This window comes from Drosophila takahashii, chromosome 4 (genome assembly GCF_030179915.1).
Source record: "Drosophila takahashii strain IR98-3 E-12201 chromosome 4, DtakHiC1v2, whole genome shotgun sequence".
Lineage (NCBI taxonomy): Eukaryota > Metazoa > Arthropoda > Insecta > Diptera > Drosophilidae > Drosophila > Drosophila takahashii.
This window is the reverse complement of record NC_091682.1, coordinates 1413912-1428311: the sequence shown is the minus strand read 5'-3', so window position 1 is coordinate 1428311 and position 14400 is coordinate 1413912. Positions and strand designations below refer to the sequence as shown.

Sequence of the window (14400 nt, the reverse complement as noted above, 5' to 3'; positions counted from 1 at the left end):
TAAATTTTAAATAAAGCTGCCGGCTGACAATTCAAATAGTCAGTTTCAAAAAAGTGTTATCCATATATAACATAATTGTAAATATATATGAAAAACAAGAAGGGAAGCTACCTTCGGCCAGCCGAAGCTTATATACCCTTGTAGATTAAAGAATGCTTACTCGGTGCAGTTCCAGGGATTCCAGATTCAGCGTTTTTATTTAAATTTTGTTTTTAAGTAGTCAAGAATCAAAACGCCTACTTCCTACAAAGTTACAATGAATTTTCTTATATTTGTTTGAATATTCCTATGGGAGCCTTAAGATATAGTGGTCCGATCCGGCTCGCTCCGACAAATGTATTACCTGCAATAGAAAAAAGACTTTCGGGAAAGTTTCATCGCGATAGCTTTAAAACTGAGAGACTAGTTCCCATAGAAACGGACAGACGGACATGGCTAGATGGACTCGGCTATTGGTGCTGATCAAGAATATATATACTTTATGTGATCGGAAACGTCTCCTTCACTGCGTTGCACACATCTGACTGAAATTATAATACCCTTTACAAGGGTATAAAAAATACCGGAGCTATTGGGAACCTATAGGATACGTAGTCGCAGTCCAATCACAAAAGAGCGATTTAAGAGCATTTTAAGAAGGAAACATGTACATTTTTGAAGTCTTACAACAAACTTGCAGGAACCCCTACAATCTGCACCAGAAATCCCAACCTTCTAGTTTCCGAGATCTCAGCGTGTATACGGACGGACATGGCAAGATCGACTCGGCTAGTGATTCTGATCAAGAAAATATACGCTTTCAGGTTCCGAGGAATACAATATGCCTTTTAACTCTACAAGTTGGGGGTATAAAAATGGTAAAAAAGACTGGTCAACGTTGCTAGACTCCACTTCTCGGTCCTAGCACAAAGGCACAACTTAACGTTAAGTAAAAAAAACAAGTAGGGGAGAAGGGGGCTCTAACAGTAGAACAAGTTTGGTTAGACATAGCAGCTATAAAGAAAGAGCCATTCGAATGAGACTGGTGTAATCGGAAAGGTTATTCTTTTGGCTATAAATAACATCATTCCTCCATCATTTTGAGGTCAATTGCAAAGCCTTCGGGGAACGATGTAAAATGACAACATACTTTTTAAACTAGTCTAGCCCCAGTACTGGGGTAATAACAGTACGAAACTTACTTTCGCTGTTAACGGTATAGGGTAAAAAAGATAATTTATATACAATTTTATTGGACTTTTTGGATACTAATTCTTTGATCTAAAATGGAGAACATTTGTTGTGGTTATTTTTCTAAGCTTTCTTTGCTATTAAAAATGCGGCTATAGCTTTTCGACGCGGAGGTCCGTATTTTTCTAAGATAATTATTTTTCTTCCTTGATTTCTACAATTTCATTATTACTTAAAAATTTCGCGTTGTCAAATTTTTGCTTTGCCGCCCTTAATGACTACTTAGACCCTTTTGCTCATTATCCCGTTACTCGTAGAGTAAAAGGGTATATTGTATTCGTGCAAAAGTATGTAACAGCTAGAAGGAAGCATTTATATATTTTTGATCAGGGTCTCTAGCCGAGTCGATATAGCCATGTCCGTCTGTCTGTCTGTCCGTCCGTATGAACGCTGAGATCTCGAAAGTTTTAAAAGCTAGAAGATTGACATTTTGCATGCAGATTCTAGGAGTTCCTACGCAGCGCAAGTTTGTTTTAAAAGGGCGCTACGCACTCAAATTTTTAATGCAGCCCTCTGGTGTTTTAAGGAACCTTCACTGCCCACAATTTAAACGAGCCGTTTGGCCGCTAGGGCCACATACTATTCAGCCCTTTTACTATTTGAGCCCCCTTTTCCCCTACACAAGACCGTTTATAATATTATCGTGAACTCAACTGTATACCACCGGTTTCGAATATATCGGTCAGAGTTGGTTTTTACTGGTATTGTGCATTTTGACGTCATTATGTTTTATCAGATTAGAAGCTTATCAGCGTGCTAAGGAAAACGTCTATATTTAATAACTGCTTTACAGTTGCCCCTTCGTTCTTGGATTGAATCCACTTTCAGCTAGATATGTATTTACGACAGTTCATGCAGTCATTTTCGTATCTTGATAACGTCTATAATGCGTCACTAACGCCTATCATAATTTAGGACTACGCAAATAATAATTTGAAATCATTCAAAACAAGAAAGCTGGGTAAGTGAACATTATTAGTTTCAAAACACAGGCCGACGTGTTTTGAATTTTAACGTTGTAAAAATTAGTGGAAAATCAGCATAACAACATGAAATCTGATCACTAATGTTTTCTTGATTACTAATGCAGCAATTTTTGCATCATGACTAGTATTTACTAGTCATCGAAAAACATTCCTCCAGGGATGTATCGACGATCGAAATATAGATTCTAATTAACAGAATTATTAATAGAAAGAAAATTAATTCGGTTAAATACTTTATATTTATTAAGGCCTTGTTTACTTTTTGTATGCACGAGCCTTTCAGAAAGGTTGCTATTACGGGGGCAGCCGAAATAATATTTTTACTGCCTTTTCAATAAATAATATTTTCAATTTTCCGACGCAGTTTTGAGCTAACTTCCCTGCAGGAAAAATGCGATCTAGACTGAAAAACAAATAGTTATACAACTAATATAAAGGAACCAGAATTTGTCTGGATACGTTTAAACTACACAGGGTCTAGAAAATTTGTGCTAGTCGAAAAAATGGATACTACAAAACTAGCAAAAAATCAACTTGTCTCGGACTGGTACCTTTCTGACAAAAAAAACTTACAAATATTTAATTGGTAGAGGAAATACATGTTACATTTTAGTTAAAAGACAACTGGAATTTAACTAGTTGCCTTTGAAACACATGTGATCTAAAAATATAGCCTAGGATGTAAATGTCTTGGGAAATTTAACAAAAAGTTATAAAACTAATTTCGGATTTTAGGCGTGTATTTTTAACGAAGCCATTTATGCTAGCATTTTTGCGTTTTTTCCAATTTGTTCAACTTTGACAAATTGTAGCTTCTAAACTATTGAATGCTATGTATAAGAAAGTTAGAGGGCATTCTATTCTGTAAAATGAGTCTTCGATGGCCAAAATCGGTTAATCACAGCTCAAGTTAAAAATTTAAAATGCGTCAAAAACGTTTTTTACACTTAAAAAAAATAGGTACCATACAAAAAATTGTAAGTGCCCTTTTTTTATCAGAAAGATGTACTATACCGGAAAAAAAGGTTTCATGAAGTGCGTATTTCATCAATTTTTTTAAAGTGGTGTTAGGAGAGCGCAAGTTAAGCACCGTTAAGTACTAGTGAAATCCAATAACTTGATGGATTAGAGTTACATTTTTAAGTTTTTTTGTGAAAATATTTTTTTTGTGTGGTTTAACAGCTGTAACAGTAAATTGATTAACAGCAACTAGTGCAAAACTGGTAACAAATTAACTAGTTGTTTCAGATTACAAGCATATAAGGGAATGGACATAACTTGAACTAGTTAACCTTCCTGTCCCAACTAGTATTTTACTGGTTCAAAACTGATTCCGTTTCCTGCATGGTTTTTATACTTTTACGACGTCGTTATTTATCATTATTAATATTATTTAATATTAAATAATTATTCATGGATCAGTTGTTGGTTTATCTTGCTGAACGCGGCCATTGTTTAAAGTCAAGAAATATGTTTGGTTTGGTGAGTTTTACGTTGGATTTGTATATCACAATGCAACCCAAAAAATTTAACCGCAGGTTGGATTTCAAATCTAGCTCCGGCTTACTGTACTGGACAGGCTTATACTTTATCCACATTTTTGAACTAGAACAAAACCCTTTAAAACGGAAAATCAATTAATTCGGAAAATTGTATTTTTTTAAAAATTGATGTTTGTTCACATGGATACATTATATTTATAACATAATGACTTTGCAGTTATCTTATCTGCAACTCTAAATGAGTGTGATCATTTAGCTGAGTAGCGGGTGTCTAATAGTCGTTTCCCCTTGTTCATATTCAAGACTCTTAATTATTTTAACGGAGCTATAACCGAAAGGAGACAGTCGAAGACATACACCTGCTGTCAAAATAATAGTACAGCAACTGACCTTTATCTTCAAAGGTTGTTTTTTGTAATTTATTTAATCCTTTCTTTATCCAACTTGTTATTGTTATGATCTTTAGCATAGAACAGGAAAACAAATTTATCGAGGTGTCACAAAAGTCTCTTCCAAAATCTCCCCCCAAAAGCCATTCATAGTCTCCTTTACTGCGTTGTCGATGGTAAGAAGGTGTATACACACGATTTTGAGCATTTCATGAAATGATTACTTAAGAAGTCTAAGAAGGTGCAATTTTTGCTATTACCAGCTATAAACTTAATCGTAATTACAGATTAGACCATAACAAATGGCCACTATAGATGGAAGACCGGCGCAATATGGTATTTCCCTTAAACAACTGCGCGAGCTCATGGAGCATCGTGGTCCTGAAGGTGTAAATAAGATTGCGGAATTTGGTGGTATTCATGAATTATGTAAAAAGTTATACACATCTCCTAATGAAGGCAAGTTATTTCCCTTTAACTTTATATATATTCATTTGTAAAACGTACTTGATGTAACTTTAGGGTTAAGTGGATCGAAAGCTGACGAAGAGCATAGGCGGGAAACATTCGGTTCAAACGTAATACCACCGAAGCCACCAAAAACCTTTTTGACTCTGGTCTGGGAGGCTCTTCAAGATGTAACCCTTATTATTTTAGAGGTAGCTGCATTAGTATCGCTCGGTCTATCATTTTATAAGCCCGCCGACGAGGATGCGCGTAAGTTCCTTAATTCTGATTAAATATTTGGCCTGAAAAGGAAATTTGTAATATAATAATATCTTTTATTAAATAGCTGTACTACAGGAGGAGGAAGAACACCATGGTTGGATTGAAGGATTGGCTATTCTTATTTCGGTTATTGTAGTAGTTATAGTTACTGCTTTTAATGATTACTCAAAAGAAAGACAATTCCGAGGTCTGCAGAATCGTATTGAGGGCGAGCACAAGTTTTCAGTTATCCGAGGAGGGGAAGTGTGCCAAATTTCAGTTGGAGATATTCTTGTTGGAGATATAGCCCAGGTCAAATATGGAGACTTATTACCGGCAGATGGATGTCTCATTCAAAGTAACGACTTGAAGGTAAGTTAAAAGAAAGTACGGTACTGAGTTCTTACGGCATTGGTTTCAGGTTGTTTATATATTAGGTAGGGGAGAGGTCTGTAGGCTGTTAGGTTGGACAAAACTTTTAGGATAAAAATTATAAGCTCAAGCCAAATTTGAGCGTGAGAGTCGTGTATTATTTTTCGCCAAAAAAGTTTTTGTCCTCTTTTTTCAAAATTCTAAAAAAAAATTAATAACGGGCGTAAATGGCTAATGCCATGCTTAAAACATAAATACTTAAACTCTTAACAAATATAAAAAAATTAGATAAATTTGACTGACAGAAAAAAAGTTATTCAGGGGTGTCACAGAAACCGTCGACGGTTTTGGGGACAATTGGTTTAGAAACCAACCGAATTCGAGAGATTTCCTTTTTTCGGAAAATTTACCGAAAAACGACCAGGGCTGGACGCATACACTAAATATCGAATATTCAATAATTATCAAATTTTATTTGACTAAATATCGAATATTCAATAATTATCAAATTTTATTTGACTTATTTGGACTATTTTCCAATAAGTTTTAAACTTAATTTATGTTTTTCTTGCAAAATTACAAAAAGAATACATGTTTAAAGCGCATATTGTACATAATAAAAGAAAAAAATTAAAAATTTGAATTACCCGCCAGGCTACATATTGCAGCCCTGAACAACGGTTTGCCGCGGCTGCGTTGGTTTATTTTTATTTCTAAGTTGGCAAGATTTTTAAAAGCGAACTAAAATGCCGTCTGCTCTAGAGTACTTGCGAAGGCATAAACTGCGAGAGGCTAGGACGCAGAGGAGATCCTTACAAACGGTTTTACATGGACTACCATGGCCATTGGCCAGGTCCTTTCACAAGAATGCGGCCGCCCTGAGTAAATCCTTTGGCAATGTCGATATTATCGCGAATGAATCGGAAGAATATGGTGTCTTGCGCTGGTAACCTATGTTTACCCCTGAAAATTAGCAAAGCTTATTAGTTTAAATTAATAATAAACAAAAATGTTGTACTTTTTTACATGTATGTCTTCTTCTTCTTCACAGCCAGCGTTTTACCTGGCAAAAATAGGACAGTTTTTCACGACAGTGATGCCAATTTTTTGCAAAAGGCAGCCTGTTTTTATACATTACTCAATAACTACAACTTTTTTAGCATGAAATTTTTACCAGAAATAAGTTCTATTTTTAACTACAATACTAAGTACCTTTGAATAAATAATTCGTTAACAAAACATTTCGATAACTAACTCCGAAATTTCGACAAATTTGGTATTTTAAAGTGCTAGCAATTGGTAACACTGCCAGGTAGACGGTTTGCCGACGGATTTTTTTTAGCTAATTTTTTCGAGAGGTTTTATAAAAAGCATATTTTTAAATATAAACCGAAGTAGGTATAAAAATCGTCGTATGCAGGTAGTTCATAAAATTCATTAGAGTTGTCTTAAATAAAGTTATATTTTTGGGAAACATTTGTAAGTTGGGTAATTTTATCAAAACGTCCGGCAAAATACGGGGGATTTAGAAACCGTCAAAAATTACGTCTGTGACACCGAGATGTGCTATTCGGGAGAAATTCGGTTGGAATGGTTTTCTGTGACACCCCCGATTAATTTTTTTTCGAATCTACCCATTTTGTGTAATATGGAACACTTTGAGCGTGTGAGTTGGAACACCCGTTTTGCATACAAAGGCCTCAGCCAGACAAAGGTCGCATACTGCCCAATACATTTCTTTGATGTACGGAGAAATGTGATCGTTCAAAGAGTTTTAATTAATAATTGGTCTAAGTTCTTAAAAAATGGACGGGAAATAAGTTAAAACGAACTTAAATTGATTAAAATAACATAAATAAATACTTTCTGCAAGTTTGGAGCACTTTTGGTGTGAGTTTTATTGACTTTTAAAAGTGTCCCAACATACAGACCACTTTTTAAAAATGTCGTTTTTTTGCACTTTTAAAAAAAAAAATTATCTTTTACTTTTCCCTAAGGCCTAGTACTCACTTCAATCAAAACGCATACGAATTGAAAATCTCCATACAAAATTTTGATCACGAAATTTTTCACCTGTCATTATACCCGTTACTCGTAGAGTAAAAGGTTATATTGTATTCGTGCAAAAGTATGTAACAGCTAGAAGGAAGCATTTCCGACCCTATAAAGTATATACAAACCTAGTCAAAAGTATTTTCACAAATTTGAATGTTAACTGTACTCATATTTTGAATTTATAATATAAACATTTTGGCACCTATGGAAAGGGCACTTCAATTCCGTTTAAATGACACAAAAATTTTCTTAACCCATTAAGCACCCGTTGAAAAGTGAGCAAATTAGACAATTTTTTTTGAAAATCAAATTTTAAACTTTTTTCCTGGTGCTTAAAAGAAAAATGTTTCGATGCAAAGTTCTTCCCCAATCAATATTAATAATAACTGCAAAAAAAACATTTTTATGATTTTTTGAAAATAGCTATTTTAGCCGCTTTTTCTTCATTTTCATACAAAATTTTACTGAGATGTCTCCATTCAAAAAATCATAAAAAATACAAGGAAAAATATTTTGAAAAATTTTTTTTGGCAGTTATTATTAGTTTTGATTGGGGAACAACTTTGCATCAAAACATTTTTGTTTTAGGCCCCAGGAAAAAAGTTGAAAATTTGACTTTCGCAAAATTTGCTCACTTTTCAAAGGGGTCTCAATGGGTTAGGAACATTTTTGTGTCATTTAAACGGAATTGATGTGCTCTTTCCATAGGTGCCAAAAGTTTATATTATAAATTCAAAATATAAGTACAGTTAACATTAACATTTGTGAAAATACTTTTGACCACCCCTGTATATTCTGGATCAGGCTCACTAGCCGAGTCGATATAGCCATGTCCGTCTGTCCGTCTGTCTGTCTGGCTGTCCGTCCGTATGAACGCTGAGATCTCGGAAACTATAAAAGCTAGAAGATTGACATTTTGCATGCAGATTCTAGGAGTTCCTACGCAGCGCAAGTTTGTGCCACGCCCCCTCTAACGCCCACAATCGCTTATATACGATTTTAAAAATTTCAATATTTCGGAAAAGTAAAAATGCAGTTTTATTGTGCTTATCAATACCTATCGAAATGTAAATGTAAGAAATTTTTTATATCGGACCATTCGTTAAAAAGTTACGGCGGATCAAAGTTTTTATCTCCATCTCCTTCCCACTCCCTTTAGCTGAGTAACGGGTATTTGATAGTCGGGGCACCCGACTATAGCGTTCTCTTTTGTTTTTGTATAGAAATTTTCATTTCGTCGCCTTTTTGATTGAAGTGAGTACTAGGCTTAAGGAAAAAAAATATTTTTTACTTTTTTTTTGTAAATAATAATAATAAAGTTTTATAAGTGAATATCGAAATGGCAGATCAAAAAAATTTTGGTGATTATCCTACCGAATTATTTTTTCAAACAAAAACTTAATTTGTTTTATTTGGATGACTTCTTACACCTTGGTTTCTAAATATATGTATGGAAGTCCCCTTTAAATTGCAATTTTTTTATATATCACTTTGCATGAAAATTTGCAAAATTAAATTAGTAGTAGATGAATATTATTAATATAATATAATATAATGCAATATAATATATTTTACATTAGCATATTTAAAAAGCAAATTTAAAAAAAATTTAATTGGAAAATAAGTACATACCGTTTAAACAAAAACAAAACCATTTTACTTATGCTACCTTTTGGGTTTTTTTTTTTAGGTGGACGAATCATCGTTAACTGGAGAATCTGATCATGTCAAAAAGGGACCAGACGCTGATCCCATGGTTCTCTCAGGTACCCATGTTATGGAAGGAAGCGGTAAAATGGTGGTTACTGCCGTAGGGGTTAATTCGCAAGCTGGCATAATTTTTACGCTTCTTGGCGCTGCAGTTGATGAGCAGGAAGCTGAAATAAAAAAGATGAAAAAGGGTAAGTACGAACAAAGCAATAGTATTTTGGTTGTATATTTAAACCAGGAAACATAACGGTTATACTTTGTTCATTTAAATGAAGGGAACCGAACTTCGTCAAGTCGACGTTTATATATCCTTGCAGATAGTATTCAAAAAATTCACAAATTAATTTCACAAAAAAATTATACATTTCGCTTGATATATATATTTCTTATTATTTTCCAATTTTTTCTCTGATGTGGCAACTTTACGATATAGTTTTTACACCCGTTACTCGTAGAGTAAAAGGGTATATTAGATTCGTGCAAAAGTATGTAACAGGTAGAAGGAAGCGTTTCCGACCCTATAAACTATATATATTCTTGATCGGGATCACTAGCCGAGTCGATCTAGCCATGTCCGTCTGTCCGTCTGTCCGTCTGTCCGTCTGTCTGTCTGTCCGTCTGTCTGTCCGTCTGTCTGTCTGTATGAACGCTGAGATCTCGGAAACTATTAAAGCTAGAAAATTGACATTTTGACATTGACATTTCAATATTTTGGAAAAGTAAAAATGCAGTTTTATTGTGTTTATCAATACCTATCGAAATGTAGAAGAAATTTTTTAAATCGGACCATTCGTTAAAAAGTTACGGCGGATCAAAGTTTTTCTCCATCTCCTTCGCACTCCCTTTAGCTGAGTGACGGGTATCTGATAGTCGGGGCACCCGACTATAGCGTTCTCTCTTGTTCCAATTTAATTTATCCTTCACTACGTTGCAAACTTCTGACTAAGTTAATACTATCCACTGCAAGGGTATACAAATCACAGTTAAGGAGTTTTGCTATGATTTTTTTTATTTTCAAACTCAAAACAAAACTCTGATTTTTGTTCTGACAAACCAAATATAAAACTAATTGAATGATTATTATTATAAAATTAAATATTGGTATAAATCATATTAAAAGTATAAGTCCAAAGAACAAGTTTTTTATATATTCGCTTGATTTTAAAAAAAAGTTCATTTATAAAAATCATTAAGTAGTGTTTATTTGTCAGTATAAACATAAGAGAACATACGTTTTTTTACGACTCAAATAAAAAAAATATTTCCCGACCTTAACTTTGTGTAGATTACTTTTACGCATGTGATTTTCTCTAATCTCAACTGTTTTTGAATCGCTGATTCAAATAAAATTAAAACAAATTTATAACTAATATAAAAAATAAGTAAGTCCCAACCGGCGTTATTCCAAAGCATTTTAATTGTTATAAATGTGTATATTATATATTTTTTATTTATTTCCTTTTTTGTTCCTATTTTTTCATATTCCAAATGTCATATGTGAATTGCATGATGTGAATTGATTGACCCATCATCATTCATCTACCCAATCAACAAACCAATCTGTCAACCAACCTACCAAATAAAACCTGCGACCAACACCTACCACAAAAAACCAACCAATATCTACAAAAATGTGTTCAAAATATAAATGATACGGATATATTAATTGATTAAATATCATTGTTGAAATTCAGAAGCTAAAAAGGCCAACAAGCAAAAGAGTGTGACAGGTGAATTATTGCGTAATATTATTAATTATTATTTTTGTAATATAGATATTTTTAAAGCGATTGATTCTGCCAGTTCAAAGATATATATATATATATTTTTCATTTATTTTATATCGATATTTTTAAATTCATATATAAAATCCCTTTCTTATGTAAATTATATGTTTATCGATAAATGTTACGTTTGAAATCGACGAGAACTTACAATAAGAGTTGCGAAATTCCAAGATCTTAGTGGTGTACGCTTTCTGTGCCAACATTGTAATTGACGACTTCTTTTTCTTGCACAGTAGCATTGGCAGACATGATAAAGCCATGAAGGTGTATCTACCCGTCTAATCATAGAGATATCGGATACTAAAATAGCTAGGAAGTCGAGTATAACATGTCAAGTTTTGTGACTACAAAAAGATATCTTTCAAATTGCCGTTTTAAAAATAGAAACAGTTTTTGGTGGAATACATTTATGTTGTCAATATTAGGAGCAATAATAATTAAAATCAACAAGCCCTAGCAGCTTTAAAAACATATGCAGATTCAAAATAGGAAAAAAAGAGCTATGAAGGTCAAAAAAGAATTTCTGCCGAAAACGTTTATTACTAATTATTTTATTTTAACTTTGATCGCAGAACGATGTGTTTCTTATCATGAAAAAGATAATGACAATGAATATTTAGAATTCATCCCTCCAAAATATATATTTTTCTGTTTACCATTATAACCCTTAACTTGTCCATTTCATTTATGCCGAATTCTATCGGAATTCAGAACTTTGCTGTAGTAATGTAAGGTTCAGTTGAAACGTAATTATTAATAAATAAGGATCCTGTTAACTTCAAATCCTTTCCACCATCAAGGAAAATAATAAGTTAACTTGACTGTAAGGCAGTGGTGGCCAGCAGAAGCATCACACATACCCCTGCAAGCATTTTCTATCGCGGAAGTCACTATTTAGTGACGTCTAGAAGATGAAAACGATCGTCCGCGATATCGCATTCGGATTGCCGAAGTCACCCCCGTCGGGAAGAACTGTTCCACTACGGCGACACTTCCCGAAGTCACTTCTGAGTGACTCCTAGAAGTGTCGCGGAAGTCACTTCCACCGCTCTCTCTCCCAAGCCAATTGATTTTCTTAAAGTCTTGGTATGCAATCCTGTTAGTTTTCGCAATACCTTTCGATAGGTGTATTATTCATTATGATCGGACCATCACAGTAGATTTTAATTTCTTCGTGTATATATAGTAGTCGCCTTCGCACACTCTCCTGGTGCGCTTCGTCACTACATGGACTGCCGTCCATAGTGATTTAATTCCAGTTCCGTGTCACGTCTATGAAAATGCCTAAAACAACAAAAAAATAATTAATATTGTGCCATATAAAAATCGGAGGAGGTATTTACCTTTTATAATTAAATAAGTGGAGTATAGTTAAGTTTTCGGTTTGCCCAGAGTTTCACGCCAAGTAATTCCTTTTGCTTTTCCAGGACAGCCTTGTACACGCTTAAATCTCTATTTCTCCAATCACTTTAATTTTTGATGTAAATAAATGTTGTATTTTATTTATATTCCACCGGTATGTAATATTTAAAAAATAACGGGTTTACTCCGCATTTCATCACAAACACAGAAATTTAGAAGAATTCGCACTGATCACAAAGAAAACTCGAAACGAACTGACGCTCGAATTCAAAATACAAAGTGCGTAGGTCAAAGAGAAAAAAGGGTAGTTTTCAGGTATAAAGAGAGAGCCAAGAGCGGACTGTACCCCAAAAACTTCAAAAAAATAAAACCAAATTCCTTTCTATCTTCTATTTAACTTCTAGAAGTGAATTGGAAGATGTTTTTTCCCCATCGGTTTTGTTTTTGTAAAATGTGTTCTATCGCCTTTTCATCGCCCAAAAGTGTCTCAGAAGTTACTTCTTCGCCATCGCAAGCCTTTTTAGGTAGTCAAATGTGATCTATCGCAATTCTATCGCCCAGAAGTGTCTTAGAAGTTACTTCTCCACGATCGTGACCCTTTTTGTTTTTGTAAAATGTTTTCTATCGTATTGTAATCGTCCAGAAGTGACCAAGAAGTGACTTCTTCGCGATAGATGTATATTTTGTTTTTGTAAAATGTGTTCTGTCGTGTTTCTATCTTCCAGAAGTTACTAAGAAGTGACTTCTGCACGATAGGCGATAGAAATATCGCCCGTTTGCTTGCAGGGAAGCAGCGGTCGGCACACACATACAATAACATTTGAATGATCAAATTGCACTGGGCAGATCATTAGAGTGTGTGTGCAGACCGCTATTCTACAGTATACGTGAGCGAGCAGCGGCTGGGCAGAACAAAACCCTATGCTCACTTAATAGGGCGCTGCCGACCGCTGCTGTAAAGGTATCGCCTAGAATTTTAAAACCATGGGGCTGGCCAGAAAGTCTCTTTTTGAAGTGTCCTGGGAAAGTTAGTCTAGGAGCATTATGGATAATACCTATAATAATTATTTTATTTTATTTAATAGTGTAATACAAATACAAATACATAACAAAAAAGTTGTGTAATTTGTGGAATTTTTGGGTTATATGTAACTCTAGGCAACTGAGTTATTAAAAAATAATAATATGATTAAAGTAAAAAAATGTTAGCTTTTTTATTTGAATCTGATACACGGTTTTTGAATTGTCTAGTTTAATCAGTCGATGTCATCTAAGTTTAATATTTATATATTATTAAATTACTTCTTGTCGCACGATTTAGGTGAAAGCGACGGTCGTGCGCAAGCAAAGGGCACGCATGCTTCAAGTCAACGTCAAACAGTGACAAGCGAGGGAACTAAATCCGAATCGGAGGGAAATCATGTGCCGCCATCGTCTTCGACATCCGCAGCTCCTGAGTCAGGACATAAAAAAGAAAAATCTGTGCTGCAAGCAAAGCTAACAAAATTAGCTATACAGATCGGATACGCTGGGTCAACCATTGCTGTGCTTACAGTCATAATTCTGATTATTCAGTTTTGTATTAAAACTTTCGTTATTGACGATAAGCCCTGGAAGAATACTTATGCCAATAACTTGGTAAAGCATTTGATAATTGGCGTTACAGTATTAGTTGTGGCTGTACCAGAAGGACTTCCTCTGGCGGTAACCCTGTCTCTAGCGTACTCGGTCAAGAAAATGATGAAGGACAATAATTTGGTTCGACATTTGGATGCGTGTGAAACAATGGGTAATGCCACTGCCATTTGCTCTGATAAGACTGGAACTCTTACGACCAATCGTATGACCGTTGTACAATCTTACATCTGTGAAAAATTGTGCAAAGTTTTACCAACCCTCGGCGATATACCACAACATGTGGGAAATTTGATTACCATGGGAATATCTGTTAACTCTGCTTACACTTCAAACATAATGGTAAAATTTTATTTGTTGACTCTTAAGCCGGTTAATGTTAATATATTTAATTGCTTTTAAAAAAGGCTGGACACAATCCGGGAGATCTACCAATCCAAGTTGGCAACAAAACAGAATGTGCTCTTTTGGGCTTTGTCCAGGGCCTAGGTGTGAAGTACCAATCTATTCGAGACGAAATTACAGAGGATAAATTTACCCGCGTGTATACTTTTAATTCAGTTCGCAAGAGCATGGGCACTGTTATACCCCGACCTAATGGAGGATATCGACTGTATACCAAAGGAGCTTCTGAAATCATCATGAAAAAGTTAGCATCTTTACT

At 34.5% G+C, this 14400-nt stretch overlaps 2 protein-coding genes across 12 annotated transcripts in view; one reads left to right on the top strand and one right to left on the bottom strand.

Annotated features, from left to right (window-relative positions):
- Nucleotides 1–9014, bottom strand: part of Hcf (Host cell factor) — a 30504-nt gene extending 21490 nt beyond the window's left edge. Inside the window, exon 1 of the mRNA XM_070218079.1 lies at nt 8875–9014. The gene's annotated coding sequence lies outside the window, so the exon portion shown is untranslated. The remainder of the gene's footprint in view (nt 1–8874) is intronic.
- PMCA (plasma membrane calcium-transporting ATPase 3) overlaps nt 1–14400 on the top strand; it is a 63778-nt gene that overhangs the window by 1667 nt on the left and 47711 nt on the right. For 9 of the 11 annotated variants that reach the window (XM_017154391.3, XM_017154386.3, XM_017154389.3 and 6 more), the window contains exons 2-8: nt 4395–4566; nt 4630–4824; nt 4901–5187; nt 8933–9143; nt 10647–10682; nt 13423–14078; nt 14144–14385. In XM_017154391.3, the coding sequence (XP_017009880.1) occupies nt 4410–4566; nt 4630–4824; nt 4901–5187; nt 8933–9143; nt 10647–10682; nt 13423–14078; nt 14144–14385 (1784 nt within the window). In that variant the 5' untranslated portion in view covers nt 4395–4409. The remainder of the gene's footprint in view (nt 1–4394; nt 4567–4629; nt 4825–4900; nt 5188–8932; nt 9144–10646; nt 10683–13422; nt 14079–14143; nt 14386–14400) is intronic. The other 2 variants (XM_017154387.3, XM_070218082.1) reach the window with 1 other exon arrangement.